A 23,011-nucleotide genomic window follows, 5' to 3' on the forward strand; every position below is an offset into this window, starting at 1 on the left:
TAAGCAATTCTCACAGGCAATTCCAAGTCTACACTTCGGGGCAATTCTAGGCTTTTCATTTCCCCATCTTTAAAACTGTTTTAAAAAAACTACCACCAGCTGGTTGGTACTCATCAGCAGTCTGGCTGGAAGATTCTGGTGAATGGCTAGGATGAAGTGATTCAGGTTCCTACAAATAAAGAAGCCTCACAGATCAGAGATAAGTTGTTAACGTATTAAATTCAAAAGTAATGAACAGGGACTCCCCTGGTGGCGCAGTGGATAAGACTCTGTGCTCCCAATGCAGGGGGCCTGGGTTCGATCCCTGGTCTGGGAGCTAGATCCCACACGCATGCTACAACTAGGAGTTCGCATGCCACAACTGAGGAGCCCGTGAGGTGCAACTAAGGAGCCCGCCTGCTGCAACTAACACCCAGCGCGACCAAATAAATATTAAAGTAGTGAATAATATATATTACATATTCTAATAAGCAAATAGTGCTTCAAACTAAAAATAAAAAATCTTGTTTTAATTTCTACCTTTGCAACCAAAGTCTAATTTACTGAATATAAAATAAAATATGATCTCAAGAAAGGAAATATTAAAATCTTTTAAAATGGATTTTCAATAATAGTAAATAACATAATGTCATTATAGTTTGAAACCAATATTAAATAAAAATATTCATTCATTCAACAAATATTTACTGGATGCCTCCCATGTGCAAAGCTTAGAAGACATTATACTACAACTATATTCTTAAGAACTAGTAGGTTAGTTGTTACTTTAATTCCTTTCTATAGAGCACTACTCTTTTACTTCCTTCATGATATTTCTTAATATTTCTCATCCACAACACTAGTTAGTGCAGAGATGTGATAAAGGTACCCTATCACATAAGACATGAGGTTACACTCTAAGGAGGAAATTAGGAGGGTCAACGTGTAATGATGTCACCTACCCAGAGTCATGCAAATGTGTGACTTAAGAGGTTTGAAAACATTCGTAGTCAGTCAAGGCTTTGGGAAACTTGAATATAAAATCTTGAATCCAAATTAATATGCTATATATAACCTATAAAGTGGAACCTTGAAATTGGTAGTCTGGTTGGATTTACCCCAGGAAAGGGGCTGGACCTCGGGGACAGGCCGTGTGGTCCCTGGAGAAGTGTCAAGTTGTGCTTCGGCAGGGGAGGTGGGTACAGTTTGCCTGGGCGACCCAGCCCTCCGGACTGCACTTTCCCCTTTGCTTTCATCCACGCTCACTAAGCAGTCTGATCACTAAGCTGACCTCCCAGATCGTCTATTCTGGGAGGCAGTCAAATTACCTGGAAACAGTTTCATCCATTTGGGTCTTACTTTTAACAAGTGGGACCTGAGCAGTGCTCAGACTAGGGTTAACTATACTGCAATACAGAGGCAAACACCTTCTGGGTACACCTCTCAATACCCTGTGCATTTCTTTTCTTTTTTTCTTTTTGCATTACAATTTTTTTAAACATCTTTATTGGAGTATAATTGCTTTACAATGGGGTGTTAGTTTCTGCTTTATAACAAAGTGAATCAGCTATACGTATACATATATCCCCATATCCCCTCCCTCTTGCGTCTCCTTCCCACTCTCCCTATCCCACCCCTATAGGTGGTCACAAAGAACTGAGCTGATCTCCCTGTGCTATGTGGCTGCTTCCCACTAGCTATCTAGTTTACATTTCGTAGTATATATAAGTCCATGCAACTCTCTCACTTCATCCCAGCTTCCCCTTCCCCTTCCCCGTGTCCTCAAGTCCATTCTCTACGTCTGCATCTTTATCCCTGTCCTGCCCCTAGATTCTTCATAACCTTTTTTTTCTTTGAGATTCCATATATATGTATTAGCATACGGTATTTGTTTTTCTCTTTCTGACTTACTTCACTCTGTATGACAGACTGTAGATCCATCCATCTCACTAGAAATAACTCAATTTCGTTTCTTTTTATGGCTGAGTAATATTCCATTGTATATATGTGCCACATCTTCTTTATCCATTCATCTGTTGATGGACATTTAGGTTGCTTCCATGTCCTGGCTATTGTAAGTAGAGCTGCAATGAACATTGTGGTACATGACTCTTTTTGAATTATGGTTTTCTCAGGGTATATGCCCAGTAGTGGGATTGCTGGGTCATATGGTAGTCCTATTTTTAGTTTTTTAAGGATCCTCCATACTGTTCCCCATAATGGTTTTATCAATTTACATTCCCACCAAGAGTGCAAGAGGGTTCCCTTTTCTCTACACCCTGTCCAGTATTTATTGTTTGTAGATATTTTCATGATGGCCATCCTGACTGGTGTGAGGTGATACCTCATTGTACTTTTGATTTGCATTTCTCTAATGATTAGTGATGTTGAGCATTCTTTCATGTGTTTGTTGGCAATCTGTATATCTTCTTTGGAGAAATGTGTATTTAGGTCTTCTGCCCATTTTTGGATGGGGTTGTTTGTTTTTTTGATATTGAGCTGCATGAGCTGCTTGTAAATTTTGGAGATTAATCCTTTGTCAGTTGCTTCATTTGTAAATATTTTCTCCCATTCTGAGGGATGTCTTTTCGTCTTGTTTATGGTTTCCTTTGCTGTGCAAAAGCTTTTAAGTTTCATTAGGTCCCATTTGTTTATTTTTCTTTTTATTTCCATGTCTATAGGTGGTGGGTCAAAAAGGATCTTGCTGTGATTTACATCACAGAGAGTTCTGCCTATGTTTTCCTCTAAGAGTTTTATAGTGTCTAGCCTTATATTTAGGTCTTTAATCCATTTTGAGTTTATTTTTGTTTATGGTGTTAGGGAGTGTTCTAATTTCATTCTTTTACATGTAGCTTTCTAGTTTTTGCAGCATCACTTATTGAAGAGGCTGTCTTTTCTCCATTGTATATTCTTGCCTCCTTTATCAAAAATAAGGTGACCATATGTGTGTGGGTTTATCTCTGGGCTTTCTATCCTGTTCCATTGATATATATTTCTGTTTTTGTGCCAGTACCATATTGTCTTGATTACTGAAGCTTTGTAGTGTAGTCTGAAGTCAGGGAGCCTGATTCCTCCAGCTCCGTTTTTCTTTCTCAAGATTGCTTTGGCTATTCGGGATCTTTTGTGTTTCCATACAAATTGTGAAATTTTTTGTTCTAGTTCTGTGAAAAATGCCATTGGTAGTTTGATAGGGATTGCATTGAATCTGTAGATTGCCTTGGATAGTACAGCCATTTGCACAATGTTGATTCTTCCAATCCAAGAACATGGTATATCTCTCCATCTGTTTGTATCATCTTTAATATCTTTCATCAGTGTCATAGTTTTCTGCATGCAGGTCTTTTGTCTCCTTAGGTAGGTTTATTCCCATATATTTTATTCTTTTTCTTGCAATGGTGAATGGGAGTGTTTCCTTAATTTCTCTTTCAAATTTTTCATCATTAGTGTATAGGAATGCAAGAGAACTCTGTGCATTAATTTTGTATCCTGCTACATTACCAAATTCATTGATTAGCTCTACAAATTTTCTGGCAGCATCTTTAGGATTCGCTATGTATAGTATCATGTCATCTGCAAACAGTGACAGCTTTACTTCTTCTTTTCCAATTAGGATTCCTTTTATTTCTTTTTCTTCTCTGATTGCTGTGGCTAAAACTTCCAAAACTACGTTGAATAATAATGGTGAGAGTGGGCAACCTTGTCTTCTTCCTGACCTTAGTGGAAATGGTTTCAGTTTTTCACCATTGAGAATGATGTTGGCTGTGGCTTTGTCATATATGGCCTTTATTTTGTTGAGGTAAGTTCCCTCTATGCCTACTTTCTGGAGGGTTTTTATCATAAATGGGTGTTGAATTTTGTCAAAAGCTTTCTCTGCATCTATTGAGATGATCATATGGTTTTTAATCCTTTAAGTTGTTAATATGGTTTATCACATTGCTTGATTTGCATATATTGAAGAATCCTTGCATTCCTGGGATAAACCCCACTTGATCGTGGTTATGTGATCGTTTTAATGTGCTGTTGGATTCTGTTTGCTAGTATTTTGTTGAGGATTTTCGCATCTATGTTCATCAGTGATATTGGCCTGTAGTTTTCTTTCTTTGTGACATCTTCGTCTGGTTTTGGTAGCAGGGTGACGGTGGCCTCGTAGAATGAGTTTGGGAGTGTTCCTCCCTCTGCTATATTTTGGAAAAGTGTGAGAAGGATAGGTGTTAGCTCTTCTCTGAATGTTTGATAGAATTCGCCTGTGAAGCCATCTGGTCCTGGGCTTTTGTTTGTTGGAAGATTTTTAAATCACAGTCTCAATTTCAGTGCTTGTGATTGGTCTGTTTATATTTTCTATTTCTTCCTGCTTCAGTCTCAGAACGTTGTGCTTTTCTATGAATGTGTCCATTTCTTCCAGGTTTTCCATTTTACTGGCATATAGTTGCTTGTAGTAATCTCTCATGATCCTTTGTATTTCTGCAGTGTCAGTTGTTATTTCTCCTTTTTCTTTTCTAATTCTACTGATTTGAGTCTTCTCCGTTTTTTTCTTGATGAGTCTGGCTAATGGTTTATCGATTTTGATTATTTTCTCAAATAACCAGCTTTTAGTTTTACTGATCTTTGCTATTGTTTCCTTCATTTCTTTTTCATTTATTTCTGATCTGATATTTATGATTTCTTTCCTTCTGCTGACTTTGGGGGTTTTGTTCTTCTTTCTTTAATTGCTTTAGGTGTAAGGTTAGGTTGTTTATCTGAGATGTCTCTTGAGGTAGGATTGTATTGCTATAAACTTCCCTCTTAGAACTGCTTTTGCTGCATCCCATAGGTTTTGGGTTGTCGTGTTTTATTGTCATTTGTTTCTAGGTATTTTTTGATTTCCTCTTTGATTTCTTCAGTGATTTCTTGGTTATAAAGTAGTGTATTGTTTAGCCTAAATGTGTTTTTATTTTTTACAGATTTTTTTCCTGTAATTGCTATCTAGTCTCATAGCATTGTGGTCAGAAAAGATACTTGATACAATTTCAATTTTCTGAAATTTACCAAGGCTTAATTTATGACCAAAGATATGATCTATCATGGAGAATGTTCCATGAGCACTTGAGAAGAGAGTGTATTCTGTTGTTTTTGGATGGAATGCCTTATATATATCAATTAAGTGCATCTTGTTAATGTATCATTTAAAGCTTGTGTTTCCTTATTTATTTTCATTTTGGATGATCTGTCCATTGGTGAAAGTGGGGTGTTAACGTCCCCTACTATGATTGTGTTAATGTCAATTTCCCCTTTTATGGCTGTTAGCATTTGCCTTATATATTGAGGTGTTCCTATGTTGGGTGCATAAATATTTACAATTGTTATATCTTCTTCTTGGATTGATACCTTGATCATTATGTAGTGTCCTTCTTTCTCTCTTGTAATAGTCTTTATTTTAAAGTCTATTTTGTCTTATATGAGAATTGCTACTCCAGCTTTCTTTTGATTTCCATTTGCATGGAATATCTTTTTCCATCCCTCACTTTTAGTCTGTATATGTCCCTAGGTCTGAAGTCGGTCTCTGTAGACAACATATGTATGGGTCTTGTTTTTTTATCCATTCAGCCACTCTATGTCTTTTGGCTGGAGCATTTAATCCATTTACATTTAAGGTAATTATCAATATGTACGTTCCTATTACCATTTTCTTAATTGTTTTGGGTTTTTTTTATTGTAGGTCTTTTCCTTCTCTTGTGTTTCCTGCGTAGAGAAGTTACTTTAGCATTTGTTGTAAAGCTGGTTTGGTGGTGCTGAATTCTCTTAGCTTTTGCTTGTCTGTAAAGGTTTTAATTTCTCCTTCAAATCTGAATGAGATCCTTGCTGGGTAGAGTAATCTTGGTTGTAGGTTTTTCCCTTTCATCACTTTAAACATGTCCTGCCACTCCCTTCTGGCTTGCAGAGTTTCTGGTGGAAGATCAGCTGTTAACCTTACGGGGATTCCCTTGTATGTTATTTGTTGCTTTTCCCTTGCTGCTTTTAATATTTTTCCTTTGTATTTAATTTTTGATAGTTTGATTAATATGTGTATTGGCATGTTTCTCCTTGGATTTATCCTGTACGGGACTCTCTGCACTCCCTGGACTTGATTAACTATTTCCTTTCCCATATTAGGGAAGTTTTCAACTATAATCTCTTCAAATATTTTCTCAGTCCCTTTCTTTTTCTCTTATTCTTCTGGGACACCTGTAATGCGAATGTTAGTGCATTTAATATTGTCCCAGAGGTCTCTGAGACTGTGCTCAATTATTTTCATTCTTTTTTCTTTATTTTGCTCTGTGGTAATTATTTCCACTATTTTATCTTCCAGGTCACTGACCCCTTCTTCTGACTCAGTTATTCTGCTATTGATTCCTTCTAGAGAATTTTTAATTTCATTTATTATGTTGTTCATCACTGTTTGTTTGCTCTTTAGTTCTTGTAGGTCCTTGGTAAATGTTTCTTGTACTTTCTCCATTCTATTTCCAAGATTTTGGATCATCTTTACTGTGATTACTCTGAATTCTTTTTCAGGTATACTGCCTATTTCCTCTTCGTGTGTTTGGTCTGGTGGGTTTTTATCTTGCTCCTTCATCTGCTCTGTGTCTCTCTGTCTTCTCATTTTGCTTATCTTACTGTGTTTGGGGTCTCCTTTTCTGCAGGTTTGTAGTTCCCTGTGTTTTTGGTGTCTGCCCCCAGTGGCTAAGGTTGGTTCAGTGGGTTGTGTAGGCTTTCTGGTGGTGGGGACTAGTGCCTGTGTTCTGGTGGATGAGGCTGGATCTTGTCTTTCTGGTGGGCAGGACTGTGCCCAGTGGTGTGTTTTGGGATGCCTGTGACCTTATTATTATTTTAGGCAGCCTCTCTGCTAATGGGTGGGGTTGTGTTCCTGTGTTGCTAGTTGTTTGTCATATGGTGTCCTGCACTGTCGCTTGCTGGTCATTGAGTGGAGCTGGGTCTTAGCGCTGAGATGGAGATCTCTGGGAGAGCTTTCGCTCTTTGATATTATGTGGAGCCGGGTGGTCTCTGGTGAACTGATGTCCTGAACTCGGCTCCCCCACCTCAGAGGCACAGACCTGACACCTGGCTGGAGCACCAAGACCCTGTCAGCCACACGGCTCAGAAGAAAAGGGAGAAAAAAAGAAAGAAATAAAAAATAAAATAAAGTTATTAAAATAAAAAATAATTATTAAAAATTAAAGAGCAATAAAAAAAGAAAAAAAAGAAAGAAGAGAGCAACCAAACCAAAAACAAATCCACCAATGATAACAAGCACTAAAAACTTAGTAAAAAAAAACACACAAAAAAACACAGACAGACAGAACCATAGGACAAATGATAAAAGCAAAGCTATACAGACAAAACCACACAATGAAGCATACACACACACACTCACAAAAAGACAAAAAGGAAAAAAACATATATATCGTTGCTCCCAAAGTCCACTGCCTCAATTTTGGGATGATTCGTTGTCGATTCAGGTATTCCACAGATTCAGGGTACATCAAGTTGATTGTGGAGATTTAATCCGCTGCTCCTGAGGCTGCTGGGAGAGATTTCCCTTTCTCTTCTGTGTTTGCACAGCTCCTGGGGTTCAGCTTTGCATTGGCCCCACCTCTGCGTGTAGGTCGCCTGAGGGCGTCTGTTCCTGCCCAGACAGGACGGGGTTAAGTAGCAGCTGATTAGGGGGATTTGGTCACTCAGGCCGGGGGGAGGGAGGGGTATGGAATGTGGGGCGGGCCTGCAGCGGTAGAGGCTGGCATGACGTTGCAGCAGCCTGAGGCGTGCCGTGTGTTCTCCTGGGGAAGTTGTCCCTGGATCACGGGACCCTGGCAGTGGCGGGCTACACAGGCTCCCGGGAGGGGAGGTGGGGATAGTGACCTGTGCTTGCACACAGGCTTCTTGGTGGCTGCAGCAGCAGCCTTAGCATCTCATGCCCGTCTCTGGGGTCCGCGCTGATAGCCACAGCCCGCGCCCATCTCTGGAGCTCGTTTAGGCTGTGTTCTGAATCCCCTCTCCTCGCGCACCCTGAAACAATGGTCTCTTGCCTCTTAGGCAAGTCTAGACTTTTCCCAGACTCCCTCTCGGCTAGCTGTGGTGCACTAGCCCCCTTCACAACGTGTTCATGCAGCCAACCCCAGTCCTCTCCCTGGGATCCGACCTCCGAAGCCCGAGTCTCAGCTCCCAGCCCCCACCCATCCTGGCGGTTGAGCAAACAAGCCTCTCGGGCTGGTGAGTGCTGGTCGGCACCAATCCTCTGTGCGGGAATCTCTCCGCTTTGCCCTCCGCACCCCTGTTGCTGCGATCTCCTCCGTGGCTCCGAAGCTTCCCCCTCGCCACTCCCTGTCTCCGCCAGTGAAGGGGTTTCCTACTGTGTGGAAACCTTTCCTCCTTCACAGCTCCCTCCCACTGTTGCAGGTCCCGTCCCTATCCTTTTGTTTCTGTTTATTCTTTTTTCTTTTGCCCTACCAAGGTACGTGGGGGAGTTTCTTGCCTTTTGGGAAGTCTGAGGTCTTCTGCCAGCATTCAGTAGGTGTTCTGTAGGAGTTGTTCCACGTGTAGATGTATTTCTGATGTATCTGTGGGGAGGAAGGTCAACTCCATGTCTTACTCTTCCGCCATCTTGAAGGTCTCTTCCACCCTGCGCATTTTGAGGCCTCCCAGTTTGGCTGGTGGGAACAGACACTGTTCCCAGCCCCGCATGACTGCCCAGCACTGATCCCTTGAATCCTTCGGACAGCTGTTTCCAGGCCTTGCTTGTTTCCTCATATGTGCTCAGGTCAGCTGAATACTTGAGGCGTCCCTCTGCAGACCTTAGGTGTCTCTCTCTGTGCAGCTCTCTCCTTCTCTGGTGCTATGGCCTGGGAGCTCTAGGTGCCTTGCCCTCCCTGGCCTCTCAGCTCCTTCTCAACCCAGGGAGTCCACTGGTTGAGGGAGTCAACTGGATTTCTCCTGTGTGTCCCTGGAAACTCTCTCAAGCCAGTGACCTGGGGCAATCCATAGGGCTCATCTCATTTGTTTTCCATCTCAGGTATGACTCTCCCTCCTTGTCTTATGTCCAGTGTCTTAAAAATTGTGGTTTCATATATGTTGTTCATTTTCTGTTCTTGCTGTTTCAGGCAGGAGAGAAAATCTGGTCCCTGTGACTTCATCTTGGCTGGAAATACAGTGGTGAACAAATAGACTTCACAGTATATCAATATAATCTTTCATGAGTTTGGTTAGCATTAAGCAGTCCTTGAGAATCTGACCATGGAATAATGGTGTTTCTGGACCTGTGAAGCTCAAGACTAGATCCTGGAACCTGGCATGTTGTTCCTGCCATCCCTGAGTAAACAGCTGGTCTCTTTCTGAGGTCTTCATTTCTTTTTGCTAACTACAATACTAATTCTGTCTTCATTTGTGAAAGGGGAAGTTTCATTTATTTAGCATAAATGAATCTTATTATTTTAATGATGAATCTCATTTCAAAGAATAAAGTACAGAAAAAAACAACATTATCTGTTTCTAGACATTGTCTGTTTATATACACACACACACATAATATTCAGAGAGCATATATACGTATGTATGTGTGTGTATGTATCTATGGTCTCTGAATATTTTTTCAAAGTAAACTTTGATGACATCCAATGAAGCAGTTTATGAGGTAGGAAACTGTTGCAATCAGATGATCATTTTCCTCACAAATACTAAGATAAAGTATCTATAAAATGAGTGTTTTCATAAATTGTGCTGAAAAACTAGTGCTATCCATCTGGCAAAGATACACTAAACTCGAAGTTATACTTAAAAAGCCAACGTACTTACCATATGTCTCAATAATTTTAAGGTAAAATCTACTTGAAACAACATGTCTGGGACACATACACCATATCCAGTTGCCCAGAAGTTCATCTGTTAACCATTGTTCTGGCAGGGAGCATTGCTTTTTTTAAGTTTTGTAAAGCTCAAGTTTTTTTTTTCCATAAAAGACTGTTCAACATTGATAAACCTTAATCCTCTTAAAGTTTAAATTGTCTCCAACATACAGTATTAAGAAAAAATATTCCATGAAAAACTAATTATAGTTTACTTTATTTATACACGTAAAACTCTGAACAAATGAATATATTATTCCATGGAGACAAAGTGACTTTCCTTTTGAACAGGAACTATGCTCTGTTTGTTTACTTGGGCAATCTTTTATCAAGTGAAGCCATTTCATAATTCAACTCAGCCCTCTTGTGTACTTTGGTGAACTTTTTCCAGATTCTCTATTGCGATTCAGATCCTTTTCTTTCTTTTTTTTTTTTTTTGATTCAGATCCTTATAATGAAGTTTGTATTGAAGTAATAATATAAAATCACAAAAACTATGGCAACGAAGAGGATGAATTTACAGAGAAAGTATGTTTTAAAGCTTTGCTTTCTGAATTCTAGACCTGAATTAAATCCTATTAAATCACCATTTTCACAGGATGTAAAAGTCTGGTGTCTGTGTATATATGTTGGGTTTTTTTTTATCATAATTTTTAACTCAGTCACCCTCTTAATTAACTAAGTATATAAGCTGCTTTTCTTACCTTTCAGGAATGTTGGGAACACAAATTGAGTAATGTATGTGAAAAAAACTTTATGTCATTAGCTGGAAAGGAAGTCTTTCAGTCTAAGTTTATGTTATCCTTATTATGGAAAGACAAAGCCATATTTGGTGATGTCAGTGGTGTGGGGGGAGGGGCAATGCCAGTCAGAGCCACTGGGATCAGGACTTTTGTCTGAAAGAACTTATAAAAGCGCGATCAGATTTAGTTCTTTCTCCCCAGAGGTCCTGCTAGATCTCCATGTTCTTATCCAGATACTGAACCAGCAGGTAGTACATAAATGTCCATAGTTATAAGATTATGCAGAAGCCGCAAAGCACAGGGAGATCAGCTCGGTGACCACCTAGAGGGGTGGGATAGGGAGGGTGGGAGGGAGACGCAAGAGGGAGGAGATAATATGTGTACATATTGCTGAATCACTTTGTTATACAGCAGAAACTAACACACCATTGTAAAGCAATTATACTCCAATAAAGATGTTAAAAAAAAAAAAGAATGGAAATGAGTGTAGTGGAAGTAATGATTTTGTGAAAACCAGAATAGAGAATTTTAACAGAGGAGACCAGGGGGAAAAATGAAGTTAGCACACCAAATAAATGTGCTATATGAGAATCATACACAAAGAAATATAATGTCTTAGTGTGCTCTGTTCATAAAATGAGAATGATTTAAGGAGAAAGGCTTTTCTACCTCGCCTCTCTCCTCTCCTCTCCCTCTCTGTTTCTTTAATAATTATTGCTCCAAAGGCAAGGTTATGAATTGCCTTGAGAAAAAGTCCAAGCTCTTTTGTGGCTGCTGTGGTTTGATTACATGAATTTCATTCACCACTGTGCTTTCGGTATAATTTCCCCATTAGAAGGGAATGCCTTTACCTGGAAAAAAATAATCCACAAATCAACATAACAATATTTGAGAGACTGACCAAGTCTAATTATGATAAAAATTGTTACAATTTAAAAAATTTAAGATGTTAAAAAATTTTAGAAGTTTTAGTATTTTATGTTTAATTTCCATTAATGTCCCATAGTTTATGGTGGGATGTGTTGATGCTGAAGCTCTTACTACAGTCTATTTTCAGTTGGTGGGAAGGCATACAATGTTTACCTTCACTGCTCTTTTTGGTGTTTCAGCCAAGATGGGTGGCAGAATTCCCTTGTAAAAACCGAACAACCTATTGGAGAAATAAAAAGATTTATATAAGTAAGGGAATTAGGAAACAGGTGATTGTGCTGTTGTTTATGGATAAAGCAACTAATCTTAAAGTATTCCCAATTATTCAATGTAGCACATCAGTCATGAAATCTTCCTTTGTTTTAATTCTAAAGTGAAGAGATTATGATATCTACTATGACATTCAGAAGAGGAATAAATGATACTGAGACTGGAACCCCTTAGGTAAGTTGCTAAACATAATCATGAGTTGTACCTTAAAGCTAAAGTCAGCCCTCCTTAATCTAAGGAATCTTGAATTTATTTTTCCAGTTGTGTGGTTGGTAGTAGTCTCAAGCTGTCTACCGTCTTGCATCTCCTCCCTGTGGTCACCAAATGAGGTTAGTGCTATACCTAAGCCCACTAGACTGAAACTTCTGAGGCTAACCAGGAGATGAAAACCTCAATTTTAGGTTTACTAACACAGGGGGACTAACAAACTCTATGGCTGTGGAACTAGGGCTCCCAGCTCTGTCCTGAATTAGTCATAATTTTTTTAACTTCCTTGGTGGAGATGGAAGGAGGTCAGGGAGGGCTAATTACAGGGACATACGCTGCTGACAGAAGAAATGTCAAACTCCCCTGCTGATATGCAATCTCACAGGGCATGGGACAGCTATTGTTGCCAATACTGAGGGACTCATGTTTACATATTCAGACATTTTTAGGAAAGAAAAGAATGAGTGCCATATGCTTATGATAAGTTTTATAAAAAGTCACCACTTACTTGTCGTTAAAATTTAAGATTCAAAATTTTATATTTGTCTGTCCTGGAATCTTTACATATATATATGCTATACCCTCATTTAAACCTGAAACTATTTCAACAGAAGAGAATATTCTGCATCATTTTCTGAGATAATCAGTTTCCCTGGTGAACCCATAAGTGGCTACAGATAAAGGCAGGACTCAACGTGTTCCTATTTTAGGATATACATTTAATATCCTAGAGAAAGCTGGAACTTCTCTGATTGACCCATCAAACTTCACTCCAGCTCCCTTATTTGGGTTCTGCTTCTAGCTGAGCTTCTGGAACAATAACGTTAAGAATTTATTCAGATTAACCCACTGTGCCACCCAATCCAACATGGTGACCTCTTTTTTTTTTTTTTTTTTTTTTTTTTTTTTTTTTTTTCAGCACGCGGGCCTCCCACAGCTGTGGCCTCTCCCGTTGCGGAGCACAGGCTCCGGACGCGCAGGCTCAGCGGCCATGGCTCAAGGGCCCAGCTGCTCCGCGGCATGTGGGTGTGCACGCATGTGTATGTAACCAGGACACAAATATTTGTTAAGATTATGGATTTTATGAAGAGGAAGAAAGGAATCAAATGATCCCCTGATGTGGTCTTATTTTGTCCACTATTTTCGACCTAATGAATAGTACTAGCATTTGTATATAGGAAGTAAAGCAGAATCTGCTTTGAAGAACTATGGGAATTCATGAATTCCCCCCACCTCCTTTCCATTCCAACTACTGATGCCTGAAATTCACTTGTAAAACTTAAATACTCTTTGTCATTTAAATTTCATTATAAATTAATTATTATATAATTTTCAGCATGAGAGTGACGAAGCATAGGTTTGGTCTTCCTAAAAGATAAATGTGATTTTCCTGAATAGAAGTTCTATATTTATAATAAAAGACATTATTAGTTCTGTTTTTCTTGGGCTGATTTTTTCACATCTGGAAGAGTATGTCTGGGTATAGGGGGGAAACAAAGAAGAACATTTAAGTAAGTAAAGCTTTTAGGACAGAGTGTCCTGATTAATAGAGGTACTTGAAATCCCATACAACGGAGAACAGATATAGGACGAACAGTTGCTCAGCCTGGAGAAGAAAGAGCTTAGGGACAAACATGAGGAACATGATGGATCTTTTGAAAAATGAGCATGTAGGAAAGAGATTAGACTTTCCTGTTTGTTTCCAGGTGGTAGAACTAGGACCAACAGGTTCAAGCAACAAGGAAAGACACATTTTTGGCTCAGTGGGAGCTTAATACGAGGAAGTACTTCTAATAATCTGAACTATCTGAAGATAGAATGGACTCTCTTGAAAAGTGTGAGTTCCTTTTGGTATGTGGTCAAGCGGTCTGGATGGCCACTCATCATGGATGCCAGAAATGGACGTACACAGCAATGGAAGGATTTGAGGGACCTCAAGCTTGGTTTACTCCAATCCTCAGATTTTGTTATTCTAAGAAAAAGAACAAGAAGACATGGGAAAGCACTTTTCTGAAGAGACAAACTCTGCATTACTTTAAACTTTTGCCTAACGTGGAGCACTGCTTCTCTGGAGGAGGACAGAAGTCTTATAAGCAACACAGAAGGTCTTCATTTTAAAAATGATGAGAGAAAATATTAAAAAGAGGTGTAAGGCAGGAGGGAAGACAGGCAGCTGGGAGAGCCATAAGGATTTAATCTGAAAAGAGCTGGGAGGTCCAGAGCCCTCTGCTTCATGTTGGCGATGCTTCCTTGATGCGTCCTCTTTCTCCACTCTCTGCTCTGCTCCTTTCATGTGCAATCATCTTCCCCTCCCCCACCAGCTCCAGCCATCCCACCATCCTGAACTCTCTAATGAGGAATGAAGAGCTTTAAAGGGAGATTCTCAAGGACCACGGGCAGCGTTTGCTGGCAAATGGGAAGCTAGAACTATGTACTTCCTTGCATTATTTTTACAGTATATCCATGCAATATCGGGCAACTATGGAATAGCCAGGCTGGCACCTCTTCTGCTGAGAATTGCCCCACCCAATTTTTTTTAAACCGCTGGAACCAACGTATTAGTACAATATGATACTGCTTGTAGGCAGTGGTTGACTGGGCATCTCGCTAAATGGATCCAAGTGGTATCCTGCCTCTGTGCCCCAGCTAATCTGACCCAAGCAGTGCTTTTCTCCAGGATTTTGGAATTGGAATTGAAAGGTCAGCCTCACTCTGTGTGGCTGAAGCTCTAAGATATAAAGCTAGAATATCAACAGCAGTCATGTTTTCTGTCCATCTGCAGTGATAAGAAAGAAGGAAGCCATCGTTCAGGGAAACAAAGAAGAAAGATAGAGAAGTTCTGGTACTGTGAGTGTGATCCTGCTGACAGGATTTCTTTAAGCCTAGTTACACCGTGACCCTTCTTAAATACTGACATTTCCCTTTGCTTTTGATCCTTTGAGATACCCAGTAACATTTATAATAAATTCCTTTATGTACTTACAACCCAAAGTCCCGGATCAGGAAATTGGTCCCTACAGCCAAAGTGGCTGCTGCTGTACCTCTGTACCACGCCCTCTCCCATGAAAAGCGTTCGGTCAGGTAAGAGTGGCACTTGGGCCAATCCAAAGAGTCACACCCAAAATGTGATCAAGAATGCAAATCTAAACTACAATGAGGTACCACCTCACACCAGTCAGAATGGACATAATTAAGAAGTCTACAAATAATAAGTGTTAGAGAGGGTGTGAAGAAAAGGGAACCCTCTTACACTGTTGGTGGGAATGTAAATTGGTGGAGTTATTATGGAAAACAGTATGGAGGTTCCTCAAACAACTAAAAATAGAGTTGCCGTATGATCCAGCAATCCCACTCCTGGGCATATGCCCAGACAAAGCTATAATTTGAAAAGATACATGCACCCCTATGTTCGTAGAAGCACTATTTATAATAGCCAAGGCATGGAAATAACCTAAATGTCCATCGACAGATGAATGGATAAAGAAGATGTGGTATATATGTACAATGGAATGCTACTCAGCTATAAAAAAGAATGAAATAATGCTGTTTGCAGCTACATGTACGGACCTAGAGATTATCATACTAAGTGAAGTAAGTCAGAAGGAGAAAGACAAATACCATATATCACTCATATGTGGAATCTAAAATATGACATGAACATATCTATGAAACAGAAACAGACTCATAGGCAGAGAATGGACTTGTGGTTGCCAAGGGGGAGAGGGGGTGAGGGAGGGAAGAATTGGGAGCTTGCGATTAGCAAACTACTATTTATAGGACGGATAAACAACAAGGTGCTACGGTATAGCAAAGGGAACTATGTTCAATATCCTGTGATAAACCAGAATGGAAAAGAATATGAAAACAAATATATATTGATACATGCATAACTGAATCAGTATGCTGTACGGCAGAAATTAATACAACATTGTAAATGTAAATCAACTATACTTCAACAAAATTTTTTTTAAAATGTGAGCAAGAGAACGTGGGTAAGGCCTCAAGCTGATGACATATTTTTCTGACTTGATTAGATAATTACTGGAAGCTTTCCTAATGTAAAGTATGATATACAGATTCTAAAAAACCAAAAGGACTTGTAATGTTTTATGAAGAAGATACTTTCTTTTTGGCTAAAGAACTGATGTTTGTACTCACATGCACTGTTCATTCTGCCAATTTTTTCTGTGTTCATGTAATTTTGGCTTGAAATACAGAGCATATAGCTTACCAGGACAATAAGCAGGGAAGTTAAGAGATTTGTGACACCCATATCAACATGCTTTATCCTGCTTACTTCCCAGGACATTCAGTCGACTCCCTGAATGAATGGAAAGTGAGATTCTAATGTCTACTGGAAAGACAGTAAAACCACCACGGTGGTTTGTTTTTTCTTGTTTTTTTTTTTTTTTTTTTTTTTTGCGGTACGCGGGCCTCTCACTGCTGTGGCCTCTCCCGTTGCAGAGCACAGGCTCTGGACGCGCAGGCTCAGCGGCCATGGCTCACGCAACCTGCCGCTCCGCGGCATGTGGGATCTTCCCAGACCGGGGCACGAACCCGTGTCCCCTGCATCGGCAGGCGGACTCCCAACCACTGCGCCACCAGGGAAGGCCCACCACAGTGGTTTTAAGTTTTGACCCACATCAAGCCAACTGGAGAACTCTTTGGAAGAGACACAAGAACCAACGCAAGACCCCCCATAAAACAGTTGTATGAACTGTATGCAAGCCCTCATACATCGTTTCTCAGAGTTGTTTCTTCTAAAAGTTGTGAGTTCGATTTTAACTATCCTGTGTAGGAAAATGTTAACTTGGATGTGTACAGACTTTTGCTGACATTGTTATAAGTAAAAATAGTCAAATTTGTTGAATGCTTAATATGGACTAGCCACTCTGCTAAGAATATATGAAGGCATATGGACATATTTAATCTCATCCAACTCTCACAACAATCCTTTGAAGTAGCAATAATTATTTTCTTCATTTTGCAGGTGAAGCCTGTGAGCCTATCACTACCGAACAGGCGACTCAAATCAAGTTCCACTGTCCTCACAGTCTCTTTCCTTGACCACTGAGCTGTGAAGGTATTGTAGTTTTTCTTAAAATAAAATCATTTTTACAAACACCTTTGAAAAGTCAAGTTATTTCTGTTGCAAAAATATTTTGTCATTTCTTATTTTAAGAGGAAGGAGAAGAAGCAATTAAAAATCAGGTTTCTAGTCCATTTCCATTCAATTCTCTTTTAAAGTAATATATCACACTACCTGCACAACTGATAGATCTGGGCTGAGATGAACAGGATCATTTCCTGGGAAAACTTTTGGGCTGTTTATTAAATATTTTCTAGGTGGATCAGATGAGAAAAAAAAAGTAGGCCCTAGGATCAACTTTTTTTCCCCATGGGATAAAGTTTTTCCCTTAAGAGAGACACCCAGGATAATTCTGTCAGTGTGGGGAAAAGTCAATGCATAGTTCAGTAATATAATAAAACACAGAAATATTAATAAAATAAAAACTGTTGTTATCCAAAAAGTCAGCGGGGAGCACCTTTGGCTGTTGACTTAACAGATACCCTCCTCACCCCTCCTTGTTCCTTGAGGTGCAGGTATTCACTGTCCCCTTCTCCAGTCCAGGGGGTGAAGCAGAGTTCTTCAAACCTATCATGGTGGTCCCATTCCCTTACTAGTGAGTGGGTTGAGCATGGACATATGACCCAAGCCTAGCCCATTGTACCAGCAAAGAGCGAGGGATGCATGCTGCAAGTCTTGGATTTCTAGCCTAAGGAAGAAAAGAGTACATAGGAAGAAAAGCCCCTCTTTTCCACTAGATGTTGTCCTCAGTGCATGAGATCCCTGTGTACCGTGGCCAAGTGAGATATCATTGCCCACAAGCTGAGCATGACCATCAAAGGCAAATAGGACCTGGACCTTGATGACATCCCTGGGGTGCTCAATGAACCGATCTTGGCACCCTACCTCCAGATTTCTGGTTATGTGAAATTAAAAATAAACCTTTACTACTTGAGCTGCTTCCAGTTACATCTTCTGCTAACCTACAGCTAAAAGCATTCTGATACAAACAGCTTTAACACCACCATTTCTGAAAAAATCTTAAATTGTAGTTATTAAATCATAATCATAGTGAAGATAGTTGTTAAATGTTAAGCAAAGCACCTAGAAGGAGACTGTGAAAACCATTTGGAAAATGTTTTTAGATTATTTCTTTCAGGAGCCTATCGCGCATTAAAACGCTATCCCATTAGGATGATTACTTGGGAAAGAGCCCCCACCCTGCAGATGGAATGTGGAGAAGTTCACAGGCAAAAATGAGGATGGAGCTCCAGGTCTCCAAAGCCATTCGATCACGATGGTTCCCATACTGATTGAGAGTTGTTATTCAGGAATATCGGTGACAAAGAGTATTACAACACTGGATCACATTTGTTTTTAATTGTATGATCAAAACAGGCCTTGTATTACTTATGTACATCTATAAAATGAAGATCAAAACTGCATTGCACGTGTTCTTCTCAAAGACGCAGCTCACACATAGCTTATTTGAAATACAGATTTATGCCAAACCCCACAAAATAATTTTACCCCTCATTTCCCCCCCACCCCCCTTTTTAAAGTGTGAAGCTATTTAACGTATTGGGTGGCTCCAAGGTCATACACCAACTAGTAAAAAAATGTTGATTGTACAAAGCAAGGAGATGTGGAATTTTCTTTGAGTTCCAGTTGATGGTTCATTTACAAACCCTGGAAGAAGCCTTCCTGCTGTCTCTCATTAGTAGGGACCAATTTTAGGTTACCTTGTCTGAAGTCCAAACTTTAGACCCCCTCAAGAAACCAGACAGATCCTTAATGAAATATCTTGTACCTGACAACATCTTTAGTCCATTTGGAAGGCTGAAAAAAAGTTACCTGCTTTAAGTCAGCTACTGAAATCTGAAGACTCTGTGGTAAATAGTGGGTAGAAAGGAGAGGGCTTAACATTCTCAAAATTGGACTCAGGTAAAGAAACCAAAAAGGAGTAGATAAATCCCATCTGCCCCTCCTTTTTTCCCTGTGAGTCACCTCCTTGTTGGTTTTGCTGTTATTTTTCTAATTTAGTATGTAGAAAATGTTTGTTTGGAAGTCATTTGTACTGTAGAGTTGGACTGCTCCTACAGGTGGGCCGGGAAATTTCTGAAGTTGCTAGGCTGGTAAGCAGGGTTTTGGCCTTAGGAGCCACAACATGGAATCTATTCTTCTTTGCAGCTCCCAAGGAGAAAGGGAAACAGTGCAGCTGCTTCACACGTGACCTTTAGGGGGAGTCATACCTGTTGTCCATCAGAAAGGTTATCATAAAACTCAACTGATAGAGTCCTGAGAAATGAGTGTGAGGAAACTGTGAATAAATTATTTCCCTTTTAAGGGAGGAAAAGATCAATGTACACATCTGCTACCTGTGGAAACCAAGGCTTTCCCTGGTTGTTGGAGATGAAGGGTTCTGGGGCTCAAACTGCTGAGATTCATAACCTGGGTCCAGCAACCATCACACACCAGGATGGAGGTGCACATCATCCAAGCATGAAAAGGCCAATTAAAGAAATGATTTCCCAGTTGAAAAGCCATATTCAAAGCCACCTGCAGCACACTCACGTGCAGCATGAGATGGATGTTTTCACCTGGATCCCACTTCTTTGCCAAAAACCTGGCATTCAGTAAAAGTCCAGAGCAGCAATAACTCTCACCACTGAAGCATGAAATAGGAGCAACAGAGAAAGTGACACCAGATCCCCAGTTGGGGAAATTGGATAACATTAACATGTCTGTGTACCTAACAGAGCACAATTACTACATTTTATTTTGTTTCAACAGTCAGGACCTAAATGAACATAACCATTGAGTTCTGTTCTGGGCAATGATCCAAGCTCATCTTTGGTACAGTTGATTTTGAATCCTTATAGTCAATCATATCTTCACAATTTGTTCTTCTTTCAGGCTTCAGGCATCCTCCTGATTTCCATTTCTTGTTTGGAAGCCTTGAGTCATCTGTTCTGGCAACATGACCAACCCAAATCAGTCATTTTCTCCAAATTATATTGAAATAGGGATCTTGCTAGTTTGTTTTCTTCCTCCTTCTTTCTTTCACATAATTTTCCCTTTAAGGATCTCCTAATACAAAGCTGATTGAAGGCATACAATATCCCCTTTCTTCTGCTGTTGTCAAATCCAAGTTTCTTACCCACATGCTGTAGCTCTGTAATTAAAACAATGAGGGTGGCACTCAGCCCTGGGTTATGAGTGTATGGCTCCCATTGCTCGATGGGTCCTGTATCCCAGGGCAGAGTTCTGGCCTTGACACTACAACTTTAGGGCATAATTCTGACATCATTTACACTCCACAAGTCTTAGCGGCTCACAGAATCCAAATGAAAGAGTGCAGTTCCATGGTTCTATTATTTGAATTATGTAGAATCTGCAATCTGAAGTTCTCAAAATTGCACACATCTTGGGGCCATTTTCATTTAGGCAAAGGAGAGAGGGAAAACTAGATATCCTTCAAAGGAGAGGAAAAACAGCTTACAGAGAGTAAGTGACACAGGTTCTTCTTTTAAAAGCAGTGACTGAACTTCAAGAAAGGGCAACATAAGGAAAATTTCAGCTAAGATTCTAACATAAAACTAACAAAAGTTCTCCCTGCTTCAACTCATATCAGGTCTCCAGGAACAAACAATACAGTTATTACTTTTCATTACAGAGAATTAATTGAATTGAGTTTCTGCATATGGACCTTGGATATATTTGTTACTCCAAACCCTACCACTTTCATTACATGCTGTACGGAGGAATTCTTTAAAGTTTTCCTCAACATACTTTTTAACTGAACTTTCAGTATGCTTTTACCACCACAATTAAACTTTGTTGATGTGTCTAAAATAAAATACAACTTTGATTTTCTAAGATATAAAAAATTAGTTTAGCTGTCAGTATCATTTAGGAGGTAGGTCCATGGCTCCATTCCCTGGAAAGTTGGCAGGATGCTCAACGCACCAAAGATGTTGCACAGCTCAGCCCAAAGAAGGCATTAGCATGATATAAGAACCAGAACCCTGATGGAAAACGCTAAGGAAAGAAAAAGCAAAAGAGATATTTGAGAAGCAACTCACATGGTAAGTAATATGGGTAGAATGTAGTGTTAATTGCTCCATGAATCTATAAGTGAAGAGACACATTTAGAACTGACCATGCAAAAAGTGTAGTAATTTTCAGTTACAGCAGATTACCTTGCTTATAAAGATGAACATGTTTCCATTAGGGAATAAGAATCATGTAAGGGAAGTCTTTCACTCATGTGGATGGTAACTCTGAGGAAAAAGACTCAAAAAAAAAGCAACCAAAACAACTCTATTTCTTGGACTGGGACCGAAAACCAGGAAAAAAGGACCTGACTGTGGAGTCAGAAGGTCCTTTGCCAGCCAGCTCCCAGCTCTCTGCTAAATAAGTCCTGCTGAAGAAATTCCTTGCTCCATTCTAGTCACCCCCATCCTCTCACCAATCCCCTTTTTTGTGTTTCCTCTGTTTCCAATTTCTGTCCTCCCCATTTGTGAAGTCATCATTCATTTATTCACTCACTTATTCTTTCAGTATATTTTGTTCCAAGCACTAAGCTAAACACCTTTTTCTAGGGTCAAATGTTGATAGAGTAGTTCTGTTGTCCCCCAAATCAACTAAGACCTTAATTTTCTCCAGGAAGCTTTCTCTGGGATGTAGACAAATATCTTGATATTGCTCCTGCTTGCAATATTTGACCAAGATGTTGCCTTTCATGTTACACTATGTGCTTGGTACTTGGTAACACTCAGATATTATATTGAATACACGGATATTCAAATAAGAAATGTATATACTTATGCATATATGTCTATACATATGCATACGTATGTATATAGTCCATATACATAGATATGACTTGGTATCCATATTAACAGTCTGAATGACTTGTATATTTTTAACTGAGTAGAGTATGTATTATTCACGTGATTACCATATTTAATCCAGATTATAAATGGCTTTTTTTTTTAATATGTATTTATTTGGCTGCGCTGGGTCTTAGTTGCAGCATGCGGGATGTGGGATCTAGTTCCCTGACCAGGGATCGAACCCGGGACCCCTGTATTGGAAGCATGGAGTCTTAACCATTGGAGTCTTAACCACTGGACCACCAGGGAAGTCCCTATAAATTGCTTGACAATGGCCACTCCTGTTCTTTATCGCCACCCTCTAGCATTTAATATTCATTTGATTCTACCTGTCAGTAAAGGCAATATGATGTAGTGGAATGTGCGCTCTGGAGCAACCCTCCTTGGGTTGGAATTCTAGCTCAACCATGTGTTAGCTGTTTACCTAGCATGAAAAACTGTTGGCACAAAAGGTGAGCAAATTAATTCCAAAAGATTACTGCCAGAATAGAGATGTTTTTTATGCCAGCTCTCTCTACAAGTGCTTATGGAAATGAGTTAGTACATTGCTGTAAGTTGCCTGATTTTATAGCTTGACCTAGCTGCAGGGCTGTATATGACCACAGCTGGGGCAGAAAGCCTCAGTATTCAGAGATGTCCTTTACAAATGGAACCTTACCTAAGTGTGTGACCCAGTGCCTTAGGAATTCACACCCCGTTGTGGAATTCTGCCACAACCAAGTCATACATGTTTGAGACCAAAGATGCTGTGCACTAAGTAGGCTACTCCCAAAGTATAAGTCACATTTGGAAATGTATTAACCCTTTATGACCACCAGTTGTTACAGTAGGCTCCACATTAATTTCTTGAAGTGCCCCCTAGTGGTACCAGAGTTAAATGCAACTCAACAACTGTCCCAACCCTGCCAAAGAACAAAGCTTTGGACCAGGGCATTTTGTAGGTTACAGATTACAGTCTGATTTAGCAGACTTTCAATTCACTAAATTAGGCTCCAAAGGAACAGTATTATAACAGCTTGGACTTCTACTGGAATTGAGATTACTGAGAGAAAGTTTAGAAAGAAA

General features: G+C 39.8%; 1 protein-coding gene across 1 annotated transcript in view; it reads right to left on the reverse strand.

Annotated features, from left to right (window-relative positions):
- SLC25A21 (solute carrier family 25 member 21) overlaps window positions 1-23,011 on the reverse strand; it is a 523,712-nt gene that overhangs the window by 62,158 nt on the left and 438,543 nt on the right. Inside the window, exon 4 of the mRNA XM_022570698.3 lies at window positions 11,657-11,723. Coding sequence (XP_022426406.1) covers window positions 11,657-11,723 — 67 coding nt within the window. The remainder of the gene's footprint in view (window positions 1-11,656; window positions 11,724-23,011) is intronic.

This window comes from Delphinapterus leucas, chromosome 2 (assembly GCF_059928025.1).
Source record: "Delphinapterus leucas isolate spDelLeu-1000000601 "Yukka" chromosome 2, BTC_Dleu_Yukka2, whole genome shotgun sequence".
NCBI classification, from domain to species: domain Eukaryota; kingdom Metazoa; phylum Chordata; class Mammalia; order Artiodactyla; family Monodontidae; genus Delphinapterus; species Delphinapterus leucas.